Genomic DNA, 16436 nt, shown 5'->3' with positions numbered 1-16436 from the left:
GCATTCACTTTTTCTTAATGCAATATATGTTTTGGGGGGCTCCTACAAAGGTACCCTGGTCCTGGGGAGGTGCAGTTTCATTGGACAGAAGCACTGGAACACTGTATAAGGTAAGCAATTGGGCTTAGGGAGGATAAGGGAGGTTATTATGGCACACATGCAGTATAGGGCAGGCAGAAAGCAGGAGACGGCGAACCTACCAGGACCATCCTAAAATGAACATTTCATACTGAACTTCATACAGTGACACAATGTTGGTTTCCCCTCCAGAAGTTTGTATGAGGTGTGAACAATATGGGCCCTTTCAATCTGGGTCTATGGGGTAAACAGTACAGAGTTTTAGGGATGTGAACAATAGAGGTGTTACAAGTGTGAACAATTCAGGGGGTTAAAGTCTGAATTTGAGGTGTAATAAACAATGCAGGGGCCAGTTCATCTCAATACTGATACCTTTTAAAGCACTGGTCTAAGGCATCTTGCTACAGCCCCTCTGCCAACTTTCCTCCACCTGTAAAGTGGCAATACTTTTATGTTCAATGGTTATTTGTATTAACCTTCTATATTAGCATTTAGATCAGGTTTGTCTGACGTGAGGCTCTGCACTAAGCAGTCTAAAGTAGTTATGGAGAATGCCCTGTTTCTCAGAAAGAACAGATACATTCAGTGCATTATAGAATTCGGACAGCTGAAGGCTATAGCCGTACATGGCCAGCTTCGATCATACAATTTGGCTGAATTCGACCTTATACATATGGTATGTATAGGAAGTTGAGGGACCATTTGGACACACAATCCTACACTCCAGGATCAAGGATGTCTGCCAGTGCCAAAGATTCCAAAATGGTCTGTTAAGACATGCAGATTATTAGCCTATGCTGGACAAACACTCATCTGCGCCAATCTTCCGACCTGCAACTAACCATTCAGATTAATATAAAGTAGCAAAGAGAATAAATCTTATGATGCTCAGGCCATTCATTGACAGACAGCAATCGTACAAAAGTTATTTCCGATAAATAGAAATTACAATCTCCCATTGATATGGTCAGATATGGGCAATATATGCAGAGACATTATCGTTAGCCAATACAATGTTTTAAACTGTATGATCAACCGAAAGACCGATCGCCATGGTACAAAAAATCTCGGGACACTCCACAAATGCTCCAAGAATCTTCATTTCGTAAGATATAAAATTTGCGTCTATGGCCAGCTTTAGTGAGGAACTAGCATATGCTTTGCGTTTTTACATATGAGCAAGAGAGAGTATGGCTTACCTCAACTAAGGTGTTCTCCATAGTCATAGCCCCGTAGGAAAGCTATGCAAAGATAGTTTGTATACCATTGACAACAGACCGAAACAAATCACCAATTCAATGTGAAAGGCAGGGGTAGCCTCAAGCTCTATAAAACATGTTGTTAAAATTGGAGTGATTTATTGCTTTTTCATGCCTCTTCTCCTTTAAGACTGAAGCTCTAGTAAGCAGTTCCCTTTTCACTTACAATCAGTATTTGTTTATAACTTGCTTGTTTGAAGTTTAGACCTTTATATTGTACAGCGCTGTGAAATATGGCTCTTTATAAATACATGTTAATAATGCTTATATTTGTTTGGCAAGATTCCGTAAGAAAAGGCAGAGGAAAAACAACTAGATGGGGAAAACCCCCAGTAAAAAACTGAGAGAAGTGTATCAGAGGTTAATGCTTGTGTAAGTTGGACACACATTCCAGAGGGGGAAATTGCCAAACAGAGGATAGCGGTCGGGGCAAAAGTTTTTAGAAGAATTTCTATATACAACACTAAATCACAACAACAATAAACAAGGTGCACAATATGTTTTTCCACACCAGTTATTAGGTAACCCCCAGATACAAAACCCTGAGAAAAATGTTTAAATAAGGAACATATTACAGGCTTTCAGGGAGTTGTCAAAACATTTTGCAGGTCTGGAACCACAAATCACTGTTAAATTTATAAGAACAGAATATCTTGGCCACTCTACAAGGCATAGTAGAAGCATCATTTTCCGAGGCAGAAGAGAATTCTCCCAAAACATCCATAAGCAAATTGGCAAATGGAATACTTTCTGGAGAAAATGTTCCTCTCCCTACATGTTTCAGATATTCTCTGGAATACGGATAACTATATAAATTCTGCAATGCCAAAATAAATGATTTTAGTAAAAAGACACACTGTTTATTAAACAGGAGCTCTAGAAAATATCATTTAAGCTCTTTAATAAATAAGTGTTGTAAAATAAGAAACTATAGAAGGCGTCTTCACGTTGGTGTTTGATGTATTAAAAGATTCCAAGTTCTTTCTAGTCCTCCTCGAGGGAACCCCCCGTCTTTGCCAGCTGTAACACAATGGAAATCAGGATCAGTTTAACGAACTGTAATGAGAATCATTCACAAGATAAACTGCTCTGTACATGCCCACAGTGTCGGACTGGCACGGTGGGACACCGGGAAAATACCCGGTGAGCCCTGACCCTTAATGGGCCCCCGCCGGGCCAGACCCCTCTCCAGATCTCCGGAAAAAGTTTTTGAATGCGCCGCACAGTGCCATCTGCGCATGCGTTTAGCACCAGGCGCCATCACGCAGGCGCCGAGCGGCGACTTCATGTGCGCACACTCAGGGCATCACTGTAGGGGGGCAGGGGGTTGGCCTGGGCCCTCCAGTCCGACCCTGCATGTCCAGATCCATTTAGGGAATTGGTAAAAACTGATCCATGTACTACCCTATTACCATGTAGGATCCCAGTTAATCCGAAAATATAATCTCTCAATGCACCTTAATGATAAGAAACCAAAGTAAAGCCTGTCACCCAAACGAACGGGAGAACAGAATGTGTATCCATGTGTATGGCCAGTCAAATGGAACCGGTTTATTCAGCCCATGAGAAAATCAATCAGATACCCTTAAGGGCCAGTAACTGTATGGCCACTTTTACTTTTGAAAATGAAAGCATTATTTAAACCAGTTTTTATACTTACATGCTGGTATAGATGATCATCCACATATCCATGAAAAAGATGTCATAAGGAGGGAAAGAATAAGAGAAGTAAGACCAAATACAATATATATTTATGAAGGCTTCTTTAATATTAAAGGGGGGTTCGCCTTTAAGTTAACATTCAGTATGTTCTAAACAACTTTTAATTGGTCTCCATTGTGTTCAAATTTTTTTAAAATATTTGCTTTTGTCTTTTCTTTTGATTCTATTCAGGTTTCAAATGGGGGTCACTGACCTCAGCAGCCAAAAACTATTTTCTCTGTGAGGCTACAATTTTATTGCTGTTGTTACTTTATTTTACTTATGTTTCTTTCAATAGTTTTTATTTGAGTTTTAACATATTGAGAGATAAGCCGTCATTACATTCACACAATATCATCTGGTGTTTGCTTAGACAGGAAAATGGAAAGAGAATTAAAGATAGATCGGTCTTAACTTGGACTAGTGAGGGCCGATTAAAAAAAGAGAAAGAGAATAAAGCAAATAGAATTACTTATGTATCTATTCAGATTTAGGTTCCTCTAAAAGCACTGCCTGTTGCTAAGGTAATTTGGAGCCTAGCAAATTCCAAATTACAGAGCAATGCAAAATAATTTAAAAAAAAAACCACACAAATAATAAAAAATTGCAAATTGTCTCTGAAAATTATGATCGTACCAAATAAAGGTGAACAATCCCATTGAAATACAAATTTGGTGTTTTTTGAAATTACCTTAATAACATCAACCCAGTTCCACCCACGAGGCAGCTCGCCTTTATGATCTAGAGATTAACAAACAAATTGAAATATTATATAAACATAAATAATAGAGTAACCTAAACAGTAGCCGGTGGCAAACATTGCACTGTATGTTGTATTTATGTAACAATAACACAAACCTAACTGCCGCCTTGTATATGAACCCTTTCACTTTTGCAAACATGTACAAAAAGACAAGCATTTTAAGTGACATTATATGCTCTTTCTTTTTAGGGGCATTTTCTGAGGGTAATGTTTAGTTTAATTTAGGAAAACCATATATTGTTGGTTTTTCTTTTTTTTTTTTCAAGGCAATCTAAGATTTTTCAGTATCTCTGAATTTTTGTATAATTTCAGTTCAATATACCTAAAAATGTAAAAAAAAAAAAACCCAAACCAACACAATTTTTTTTTTTCTATAATATAGAGCAGGGGCCCACAACCCTTTTTTTTACCTGTAAGCCATATTTAAATATGAAAAGAGCAACAGAATCATGAAAAAGTTCCTAGGGTGTGCCCAATAAGGGCTGTAACTGGTTATTTGGTAGCACCTAGGTGGCCTGGCATACTACAGGTAGCTCTGTTTTACAGTACACATGGGGGCACATTTACTTAGCTCAAGTGAAGGATTAAAATCCTTCAAAAAGTTCGATTTGAAGGATTTAATCGTTCGATCGAACGAATTGCGTTAAATCATTCGATATTTGAAGTCAAAGGATTTAGCTTCGATGGTCGAATATCGAGGATTAATTAATTATTCGACCCATAGTAAATGTGCCCCATGTTCTTTATGCTTTCAAAATTTGGCTCCAAGTCAGGATTTCAATAATCAACACCTGCTTTGAGGCCACAGGGAGCAATATCAAAGGGGTTGGCAGCATCATGTTGCTCAAAAGCCACTGGTTGGTGATCACTAATATACAGGAATATACAGTAAAGAGTTCTGCAAATATTCATGGTTGATGCTTCGGCCCCCGAAAATGTAAAATGCATTTTTAGAACCAATACTTTCTGCAGAATTCAGAAAGGGTAAATAGGTCTTTCTAACCCAATCTACCTACATCTTCCATCGTTCTCCTTTTATACTTACCTATTTTATCTGCTAATTTTCTCTTTTGGGCTTTTGTCAGCTGCTCCTTTTTATCTTTTATCTTACTAGTTGGCATTGCGGTTTCTATTGTGGTTTCATTTCCCGCTGCCTGAAACAACATAATTTAAAGTCACAAAAGCCAAGGTCCACAACAGTGTTACTAAGTAAAAACTACTGTCAGGTAAACCAAGAATGAAAAAAATGCTCTAATGTCTAGAAAGTAATCTGATACCTAGAGAAAAAGAATGGCTTAAACTAAATTCCTGAACAAATAAAACTCATTTGACAATTTCTATGAACCCTCCTTCTTGTACAAGTACATAAAGTTATTGTGGAGGTTAGAAAACTCCAGTCATTGAGTGCTTTAAAAGGGACTGTATACACACCTTTTCAACATGAGTGCAATGAACAGGGCTTTTGCTAAAAAACACTTTTTGCCTATTGTTACAAATCACAAAAATCTATGGTTTTTGTTAACTCTTGCACTAAACAAGACATAAAGCCAGTTTCACTTTTGCATTTTTGATAACGTCCTGGCTCTGCAGAAGAGATGTGAATTTGAGAATAACTAATTGCCAGTCCATTGACAAGCCCTCTGATAATGAGTTGCTCCAATGCTGCAGCTTAGGAAAGGATGAAGTTTGCTCAAAGTGAGCCCTGTTTATAAAAGGAAGATCAGAAAGGAAGTTCATGGGAAAAAAAAAGTTTCAATTAGTATTTTGGCTAAAAATGTTTTTTGTTTTTAAATTTAAAAAAAAAAAAAAAGGCAGAATGTATTTCCAAAACAAGTCCTAATTATTGTGCTCATATTTAGCTAAAGGTATTTAAGTGTATACTGTCCCTTTAAGAAGAGGAAGGCCCCAGAAAGCTCAGTCACAAGCGTGGCCATGCACATTGAGATCTGCTCATTGGGCAAGGTTGCCACACAACCCTGCACTGGGCCAAATTGAGCTGATCCAATTATTGGTACGGGAGCTAACAATCAGATAATGCTTCAACCCTATGGCTAATCCCAAAGCGAGGACCACAGATATCCCCACTGCCTGCTTGTTTAAAATCATAATTAACGAGAACTATACTTTTTTTCAAAATACATTTTTCACTTTACACAACTTCTGACATTTTTTAAACAAACATTTTAGGCAGTACAATTAACAGGCTCGTAACTGTGGATGTTTAGGGAATGAGGAAGGGGTATAACAGTATTTGATTTGCTCCTGTTTAGGCCAAACCAGTGATCTTAGGGAAAGCAACATAGTACAGATATGGAACCAATTATCCAGAATGCTCAGGATCTAGTGTTTTCCGAATAAGAGATCCTTCAGTAATTTACATTTTCCATACCTAAAAATCATTTACACATTAAATAAACCCAATAGCCTTGTTTTGCCTCCCCATACTTGTTTACATTTCCCTTTATGTAAGAAATATCTTTGCTAGCAGGTGGCAATAAAGCTTCAATAAAAGGAACTTATTCTGCTAATGGACCACAAGCAAATATGGAAAAAGAGGGAGATCAGATTGTTAATTTGGGTTGAAAAACTGTGCATCAATTTTAATCCTTTAATATATCTCCCAGATACAGGGGAGGGAGTAAATAATGAAGGGGGGAGAGAGAAAGAAAGAGAGAGAAATAATGATGATATAGATAACATATGAACTGGTGCCTAAAACGGCACAGCAAAAGAATGCAGTTGAATTCTGCGGAGCAAACTAACTTAGTAACTAATTTAATTTTCTGCGGGGGTCTAACTTTTTGCCAGCCTCTCAGTGTATAGGGGTTTCATAAAAAAAAAAAAAAGAAATGCACAAACACAGCAATGCAATCTATTTTCCATGCTAGACAGATGGATTTCTGCAGTCTACAGAAATCACTGTAAAATGGATACTGTAAATCTATATTTACAGTAGTTTTTCTTATAATAAACAAAAACTTACAACGGCACTGCTATACGGCTGATGGTTTTCCATTAACTCTTCTTTGCTGTCTTTGGCAAACTCAAACAGTGTGTAAGTCATGGCAGTGCCCAAATTGGCATCTACCTGCTCCTGTAACTTGTTTAGTATGCTTTGTTTAACAGCTGGAGAACTGTGTGATAAACACAGAAAGAAAATATAAGAAGCTTGCAAACATTTTTTAGCAAAGAAAACGCATACATTTCCAACACTTACATCTGATTATTAAAAAATGCATTCATTGATATGGTTGGGGGGCCATCTGGGTATGTTTCAGGCCAGGATATTTCAATAAGGAAGGCCTTGGGATCACCATTGCCACCAACCTATAAAACAGTGAAATATTTTTAATTTAAGGAAATAATATATTTTTAAAGCAACAATACAGTGAAAATATGACATTAAGGGGGTTATTTATTAAAGGAATTCTATACCCCCAAAATGAACACTTAAGCAACAGATAGTTCATATCATATTAAGTGGCATATTAAAGTATCTTACCAAACTGGAATATATATTTAAGTAAATATTGCCCTTTTACATCTCTTGCCTTGAGCCACCATTTCGTGATGGTCTGTGTGCTGCCTCAGGGATCACCTGACCAGAAATACTTCAACTCTAACTGTAACAGGAAGAAGTGTGGAAGCAAAAGACACAACGCTGTTAATTGGCTCATGTGACCTAACATGTATGGTTTGTTGGTATGCTTGTGAGTACAGTGAATCCTACGATCCCAGGGGGCGGCCCTTATTTTTTAAAATGGCAATTTTCTATTTATGATTACCCAATGGCACATACTATTAGAAAAGTATATTATTATGAAAATGGTTTATTTACATGAAGCAGGATTTTACTTATGAGCTGTTTTATGCAATATCTTTTTATAGAGACCTACATTGTTTGGGGGGTATGGTTTTCCTTTAAAGGTTGAGATTGTGAGGTTTTTTTCTGACACGGATAAACTCACAACTCAAATGTTTGCTTATTTATGAAAAAATCTGAATGCTAAAAACTCGAATTAATGCGAATTAATGCGATCGGGGAAAAAACTTGAATACCTTGAATTTAAAGGCTAAAAAACCTCCAACTTTTCGAGTGCCTTCAGAATATCATGAAGGCAAAAAAAATCTACAAATAGTTAAAGGACCTCTGCCATTGACTTTTACATGAATTTGAAAGGTTGTAGCTGGAGTATTTTCAGATTCCAGGTTTTAGCAGCTCTGGGGCATAATTAATCTAACAAAATTGACGTTTTTTCCCACCTCCCGGAAAAAAATGTAGTTTTTAAACTACCCTCGAAAAACTTAAATTTGCACACTAAACATTTAATAAATAACTCCCTTAAAGGGGTTTTTCACCTTCCAAACACTTTTTTCAGTTCAACTGATTTCAGATTGATTCAATTACTTTCCATTTTTTATTTTGTACTGTTTTTTTTTTAAAAAAATCTAAGTTTAAAGTTTAATGTTCCTGTCTCTGGTGTTTGACTCTGTCAACTCAGTAATTAAGGTGCAGACTCTAAACTGTTAGACTTTGCAACATTTACTGTAGTTGATACATTTCTCCGCAGAATCTCTAGAGTATTAGCAACTATTGTATCAATTCTAACAGCTGCCTTTAATGAAACTCAGTGATTCTGCTCAGCAGGGACAAAGAGAAGAAATGTATCAATTTAGAACAGTTTACAGGGTCAGCGACCCACCCTTTCCAGAGCTGCTTCAGAAGGTGAAAAAAAATACACTTTACATTTCATTTTTAGAAAAACGTCACACATAGAAAATAGAAAGTAATTGGAAAAAGTCTATTTCTGGTAAATTATCTGAAACCAACTGAACTGGAAATAGCGTTTAAAGGTGAACAACCCCTTTAATAGTAATACTTCTGTCCATGTACAGTATGAGAATACATATTACTGCGTGTACTGAATTTAAATCTTCTGCATGTTTGCATTTATACAGTCAGGTTCATAAATATCTGGACAGACATGATTTTCATAAATTTGTCCCTGAGGCCACCACCATGAATCTGAGGCAATCAAGGATGTGATTCAAGTGTAGACTTTGTTCAGCTTTAATTCAAGAGGTTTAATAAATCACATGCCTTTTAGGAATTACAGCTGTTTCTATATACAGTCCATCCTTGTAGGGACTCCAAAGTAATTGGTCAAACTAACAATTCTAATGGTTATTAATACTGATTTAACATGTAGAAATAATTCCTGAACTCTAGAAACCACAGACATCAACAAATGCTGGCCTTGTTTCAAATGTGGTTTTAGCAGGTCTTCGTTGCTGCTGTCTTCAGTTGCTGCTTCTTTTTTGGTCTTTCTGGTTCAGTTTTGTTTTCAAGCAAGTAAAATGCTTTCAAATGTAAAATCCCAATTTGGAATCAATTCCAAGCATTTTACCAGCTTCTGTTGGTAAAATACCATTAATAAACAACAGACCAAATACAAAAAAAAGAAAACTGCATAGAATCTAATTGCTAAATCATTGACCCAGTTTGAATGAAACATCCGTTAGGTGTTTAATGCTGGTAGTCAGCACTTTCAGCCCACATTTATTGCATAATATTTGTTGGTAAAAAGCTAAAATAACTATCAAGTTGTCATTATACAATAAATGTGTAATGACAACTTGATTTTTTAAAACTGCTACAAGGTCTATATAAAGTAGCTATAAGATCTATAAGGTATTCTTCAGAAACTTCACAAGATTCCTGCATTGCAGCACTGAGCTCTTAGATTTGATTTCAGCCAGGCTTGTGCACCAAAAATATATTTTGTGCATACATTATATATCTAGTACTAGTATATCATGTGTGCATACTTCTAATACCAGTGTGCACAATTGATATGTGGGTGGCTCAGAAAAAGTTCTAAATTATGTGTTTTTATACAAAATCCATTGTGCCCTGGCTTGTTAGCATCTGTTTGAGATCACTGCCCCAAAACATGCAGGGAGGTTAATTGGGTTCTGATGAATTTGTCTGTAGTATGTGTGAATGTGACAGGGACCTTAAAGCTCCACTGGGAAAGGGACTAATGACAATTATGTATAATCTCTTTAAAGCACTGCAGAATATGTCAGCACTATAGAAAAAAAGATAATTATACAGTGGCCCTGTGCACAAAATTTCCTTAATATAAAGAATTTGCTATTTGCATTATATTCAGTCTAAAGCGATTGATTGGATGCTGAGAACAATAAAATAATACATCTTCATTTGTACCCGGTATTGGAAAGAAGTAGGTCCCAACTCCTTGAAGCAGTCATCCCCTTCATAAATTGATTGCAGAGCTTCCAGCTCCATCTGTAAATAATAGATGTTAGAAATACAGTACAAAAAAATTAGGTTACAACATTCAGGGCTCCAAAAAGTTATAATTGTCTTATTAAAGATTTCCCACATTACCTTACAGTTATCAGATATCAATCTAGCAGAACACCTTATGTACAATTGACCAAGCCAAATTGTGATCAATTGCCACATTATCCAGTAAGGTGCACATGCAAATATGTTTCCCAAGACATGTCCTAAAGCCCCTGGATGGGGCTGAACTGTGACAATTAAATCTTACCTAAAACACTCAGGCAGCACTGGGAGAATATCACCTAAGGCAAGGCCATTAACTTTGTGACCGTGATTTACTGCTGAGCTGGTCCAGACTGGGATTTAAAATAGGCCCTGGCATTTCAACACAGAGTCCCAAACAGCCCTCCACAATCCCACTTAAGACTGTCTAGGACAGTTTACAGCAGCCCATTGGGAATTTGCCAGAATCCACAATTTGCCAGTCCGGTCCTGCTGCAGAACAGGTAACCACTTATTTCAAGATCTTCCAGTAAAAGAAGCCAAAGCATAGAGATTATTTCTTTGGCAATAAAAATTGCTCCAGGTGAGATTAGCCTAAAAGCACAGCACAAGTGCCATTTTATTAAGGTCTGAGGTACCACAAGCCACTACAATCCATTTTGTTGCCTCCTTCTTGCCCATAAGAAATATTGGTTGTCAGAGATCATGTCTAAATTGGAGGCCAGCTAGGTGCTGCCATTTATACATAGTTATGCCCAAAAAAATTGGCTGGCAGATATAAACTGGTGGCGTGTATATAATGATTTCCAAAAAGCCTATAGCTATTCCAGTCAATATCCCTGTGTTTTATTTCATAACTGTGCAGTCACTTGATGCACTCGCAAGAAATAAAACAAAAGCCATCCCTTTCATGCAATAAACGTTGCCCACACACAATTGTCACCCTGTAAAACAAGATGTTTCTATGAATACCAGATACTACACACTTGTATAATCCCAAACTTTAGCTGATCCTTCCTAATCACACCCAGGCTGCGCGCTTACCTCCTGATCCTCGTTAGCAGCCATGTTGTGACACAAGTTCGGTCCTAATTATTCTTCCTTTTTCACTGACACATGAACTCTTTATCGAGCAGAATAAGTAACCCCTAGTCAGAATTAGCAAGTACCCCTGCCCATGCACTCTAGTTACTCTCGCCACCACTCCTCCATACACATAGGCACAGTATTGGGCACTCGAAATACTACGTTTTAACTATGCGACAGCCCAAACAGCTCTAAGCCGCCATTTCTATTAAGGGCGACCTTCCATTGATATGTATGTACTGCAGCTATTGCTGCCCTCATAAAAAATGTCTGATTTGAGTTTTAGCTAGTTCTGATAAACAATCAGCTGACACTCTGGGCTGAGTCCGTGTTCCGGTCTCCAGTCTGACTGACATCCTGCAAGGATTTGTGTCACCGTAGAATGGTACCTGTGCTTGTTGAAGCTGGAGGTCAGAGGTGAAGATTACGTGTCTATGTTGCTAGGGATTTACATCTTGTGCTACTGAACTGATCAGGTAATATATGAAGAAGCTGGGTCACCCCGGAAGCTTGGACAACATTTTCTATATATCTATAGTGGAATGCAAAGTACGGTGCTTGCCCTTTGCTAATCTGTGATCTGATTGTTATTCAGTTCAGTATTGCTGTCTCTAATGTGTTTATATTGTGCTATTCTCTTCCAGTGTGAGGCGTCTAAATTGTTATAAAAGGGGCAGGAGTGTCCACCCATGGGTGGGTTTGGGGGTGCACAATCAGTTATTTCATCTGCTATAACTTTTGACTGAAGCATACCCTGTAACCACCAAGCACCCCTATTCCAGTTATCTGGAACATAACCCTTACGTTTTTAAATTCACTTTTCTGTGTCGTCTCAGGGGGACACAGGGAACGATGGGGATAAGTTCCATCGTTCCCTGTGTCCCCCTTTCAACTACAGAGAAACAGATTTAACGGTGAGTAACAAAAATCCTGTTTTCATTTCTATCAGAACAAATGTCCCCAAGGAACTTTTCGCCTTGACAAAGCATCAATGCGAAACGCGTGTCTGCGTTCTCATTGCTTATAATTGGTTTTATCCTGTCACGCTTAATATCGATTTGTTTGGATCTGGTCACGAAGGGTTGGAGCGGTTCTAACCTGCCTGCGCAATTCATAATCTAATCTCTTCTCCTTGCTGCTGTATTTTCCATGGGGCAGACGATTTGTGTTTTTTTAGAATAGTTTAATCTCTGAATCCAGGATAGTAATAGTTAAATAACGAGACCACAGTCCCGGTAACCCTGCTTGCCCTTGCTTTGTGGTGTTCCTGAATCCTTCAAGATTCTGCAGAATACCGAACCTGAACCCTAATTTGCATATGCAAATTAAGGGTGGGAAGGGGAAAACATTTTTTACTTCCTTGTTTTGTGACAAAAAGTCACGCAATTTCCCTCCCCGCCCCTAATTTGCATATGCAAATTCGGATTCGGTTCTGCCGGGCAGAAGGATTCGGCCGAATCCGAATCCTGCTGAGTCATAAATTATAAGTTTTCTTTTCTTTTGGATTAAATTGCATATTTTGGCCAGTTTTCTCTTCCTAATTCCAACATCTCTGGGTCAATATCTGGAGCATAGTTGATTCTGTTAACGTATATGCAGAAATAGTCAGGCTATTTCTTATCTACATTTTATATCTATATTTATCTACCCAGTACTAAAATTGCCACAATCCAATCATATCTGAAAAACTGATCAAATGCTAAATTAACCAATTTGTTCCGTTTTAATTACTACATGCTGAAATGTTAATATTTTTATTTGTATTTTTACTTTCTCTTGCCACTAAATAAATGATTGTTTATGGTCAGTAGGGCACTGTTTTTAATAAATGTAAAAAATAGCCAAAATAATCCTCCTCTTTGTGTTACAGAGGAATGCTCCATTGTCAGCATAATTTAATTTTATTTAATAATATTTTCTTAAGTTTTTTTTTAATACCACTAACAAGCATTTATTGTCTTAGCTTGTGTTCCAGTTCAAAGATGAGCCCTACGCAGTGGGACTTTCCAGTGGAGCTATGCTGCCGTCCTATGGCCTTTGTGACCCTTACAGGTTTAGATGTAACTTTTAATGCAGTTCACCGAGCTATCTGGGACTCATTCTGTGCCAATCGAAGAGCAGACCGTGTACCCATCTCATTCAAGGTTCTTCCTGGTGATCACGAGTATCCAAAATGCAGAACAAAGGTAGGGTTAAATTTAGTAGTGTCTGATCTTTAAGACCAGTAGTAGCTGCTAGAAATCCATTTCTCCCTGAGGCACACACCAGTGCCCCAGTTGGAACTTGGATTGTAACTTTTATGAGTGAGTTTCTGCCTTCAACCTATGTTTTCACTTTACTGTAATAGTGGCAAGAAAATCTCCAGAAATAATATATGCATTTTGTTTGCCAATAAGCAACTACAGCCAAGTGCTCTGTAGTGTGCTGACTAACATACCCTTTAAAAAAGAAAAATTTGTGAAAATTATATATTTGCCAGTTTATATTGGGCAATATGCTACTAAGATATTGCCCCAGTTCCCAATGCACCATTTATAAATGTTTTACAAAAATTATATCCCAAAATCCAGTTTTATTCAATTCACATAAATTGTTTACATATTGACCCCTAAACGGTCCCACTTATGCGTTTCGTATCTACCGGTACTTTATAATAAATAATGATTACCCTGCCCCAGTAACTATTTGGACAAAACTGCTGTAGCAAATGTAACAGTCTTGTTCATTTCTCCTTTTGTATAGAGAACATCTTATGAGTGGTACATTCCAAAGGGTATTCTAAAGACAGGCTGGATGAACAAGCATCTTAATCTGGTGCCTGCCTTGGTTGTGGTGTTTTATGAACTTGACTGGGATGAGGGTCAATGGAAGGAGAAGCAGTCAGAATGTGCAACCAGAGTTGAAATTGTCAGGTAAAAGCTGATTTTATTAAATTTTCTACATCTAACTATGCTTCCTAAGTACCGGACCCTTATTGATAGTAGGCTACCTTTCTGGATAACTGGTTTCTGGTATGGATGCATTGAATCCTCGTTTTTGGATTCGGCCGAACCCCCAAATCTTTTGTGAAAGATTCAGCCGAATACCGAACCACATCTTAATTTGCATATGCAAATTAGGGGTGGGAAGGGTAAAATATTTTTTACTTCCTTGTTTTGTGACAAAAAGTCACACGATCTTCCTCAGTGCCCATAATTTGTATATGCAAATTCGGATTCGGTTCGGCCGGGCAGAAGGATTCGGCCGAATCCACATCCTGCTGAAAAAGGCCAAATCCTGGCTGAATCCCAAACCGACTCTTGGATTCGGTGCATCCCTAGTTTCCGGATAAGGAATGATACAAAGGTCATTATCCCTATAGATGTGGTATAAGCTGTACAACTTTGTTTGTTGTGTCTTCTGACTACATGAACCTTTTTCTATGTCACATAACGTTGCAGTCCTCCTAGAGTAATGTAGCTAATTTATTAATGAGGTGCTACTCACATTTACCTGCACAGTTGCTAGGTGTTATTTCTTCATGACTAACCATGTTGGCAGAAAAGTAAATGCACTAAAGAGGATCAAGTTTAAACCACAGGCTCAACGAATCCAAATGTTCAAAGCTAACCTCCAAAAAAACTCCCTTACATTTTAAAGGGGTGGTTCACCTTTAAGATAACTTTTAGTATGTTTATAAAATGCCCTGTTCATAGCAACTTTGCATTTGGTTTTCATTATTTATATTTTATAGGTTTTTTTATGATTTGCCTTCTTTTTCTGACTCTTTGAGGCTTTCAGATGGGAGGTCACTGACCCCAGCAAACTAAAAACTATTGCATTCCAAGGCTACAATTGTATTGTTATTATTACTTATCTTTCTATTCAGTCCTTTGACTATTCATATTCCAGTCTTTCATAAAAATTACTGCCTGGTTGCAAACATAAATAAGAACCTAGCAACCAGACAGCTGGATAGCTGTTCAACAAAAAAGCTAAATAATTGAAAAAAATCAAGACTAATTGCAATTTGTCTCAGAATGTCAGTGTCTACTTCACACTAAAAGTTAATTTAAAGATGAACCACCCCTTTAATTTTTCTATTAAAATGTACACAATGGCAGTTGCTGTGCTGACATAGAATAGAGTTGCCCTATAAACCTTGGTGCACTGTGTTTTGTTTTTTTTATCTGTGAGCTAATAATCACCTCACATTACATTTCAAACAAAGCAAAAACACCAGGCCAGTCGAGACACTGCATAAAAACTACCCAGAGTTACAATTTTCCACAGCTGGATTTGAATGTTGAGTTTGCTAATCCCATTTTTGTGTTTCCTTTTCAGGCAGAGTTTACAAGGGAGAAACACAAAAGTTGCTGTGGTTTTAATTCAGAAAAAGACTCCTTTACCACCAGGTGCTAGAAAACAGCTTTCTGTATCCAAGTATTAGTTAAACCGGTTCTGTCATGATTTTATGGTGCAGTTTTTATTTCTAAATTGTACTGTTTACACTGCAAATAATTCACTCTACAATATAAAATTGAATTCCTGAACAAGTTTTTTTAGTTGTAATATTGGTGTTTAGGCAGCCATCTCAGGTCATTTTCCTACTCAATGTAACTGAATGTGTCGTAGTGGGACCTGGATTTTACTATTGAGTGCTGTTCTTAGATCTACCAGGCAGCTGTGTTAGGGAGCTACTATCTGGTTACCTTCCCATTGTTCTGTTGTTAGGCTGCTGGGGGGGAAGGGAGGGGGGTTGATATCACTCCAATAGCAGTAGTACAGCCAGGGCAGCCATCGGGGGGGACAGGGGGGAGAGTTGTAGGGGGGCCCCCTAGGGTAAGGGGGGCCCTGCCACGTTGCACTTTCTTGATTAGCGGGGCCCCCCTGCTTTCTGAGAGCTGCTGACTTCGGGAAGGCAGGGCGGGAGCACAAGGGGAGGTATCTTCTGTCCATTACTTCCCCTTATTGGTCACGGAGTTTAAGTCCCGGTTGAGCTGCTCAGGGATTGGATAGCTGAGGTTTGAACTTCTCCTCAAGCTCATCCAATCACCATGCAGCTTTACCAGGACTTTAAATTCTGTGACCAATAAGGGATAAAAATGTTGTCACTGGAAGAAGATGCAGCCACCTGTGCTCCCTTCTGTAGTTGGCAGCTCACTGACAGCAGGTGGGCCATGCTAATAAAGTAAGTGTAACATGGCAGGGCCCCCCTAAAGGTAACCCTTTGTGGTCCCTGTTGTGTGGTGGG

General features: G+C 38.0%; 2 protein-coding genes across 2 annotated transcripts in view; one reads left to right on the top strand and one right to left on the bottom strand.

The window, feature by feature from the left end:
• Positions 1-2172: 2172 nt before the first annotated feature.
• Positions 2173-11227, bottom strand: rwdd4.L (RWD domain containing 4 L homeolog; the record flags this gene model as incomplete). Its single annotated transcript, NM_001091133.1, is given in 8 exon segments — positions 2173-2357; positions 2998-3000; positions 3730-3779; positions 4847-4955; positions 6785-6935; positions 7019-7128; positions 10034-10114; positions 11162-11227. Coding segments are annotated over 8 exon segments (564 nt in total). The 3' UTR covers positions 2173-2321.
• A 277-nt stretch (positions 11228-11504) lies between these two features.
• Positions 11505-16436, top strand: part of trappc11.L (trafficking protein particle complex subunit 11 L homeolog) — a 44193-nt gene continuing 39261 nt past the window's right edge. Inside the window, exons 1-4 of the mRNA XM_041589082.1 lie at positions 11505-11679; positions 13167-13389; positions 13946-14115; positions 15527-15597. Coding sequence (XP_041445016.1) covers positions 13186-13389; positions 13946-14115; positions 15527-15597 — 445 coding nt within the window. The 5' untranslated portion in view covers positions 11505-11679; positions 13167-13185. The remainder of the gene's footprint in view (positions 11680-13166; positions 13390-13945; positions 14116-15526; positions 15598-16436) is intronic.

The sequence above is a fragment of the Xenopus laevis genome, chromosome 1L (genome assembly GCF_017654675.1).
Source record: "Xenopus laevis strain J_2021 chromosome 1L, Xenopus_laevis_v10.1, whole genome shotgun sequence".
Classification (NCBI taxonomy): Eukaryota; Metazoa; Chordata; class Amphibia; order Anura; family Pipidae; genus Xenopus; species Xenopus laevis.
The sequence above is the reverse complement of the archived record's forward strand: the minus strand, read 5'-3'. Positions and strand labels throughout refer to the sequence as shown.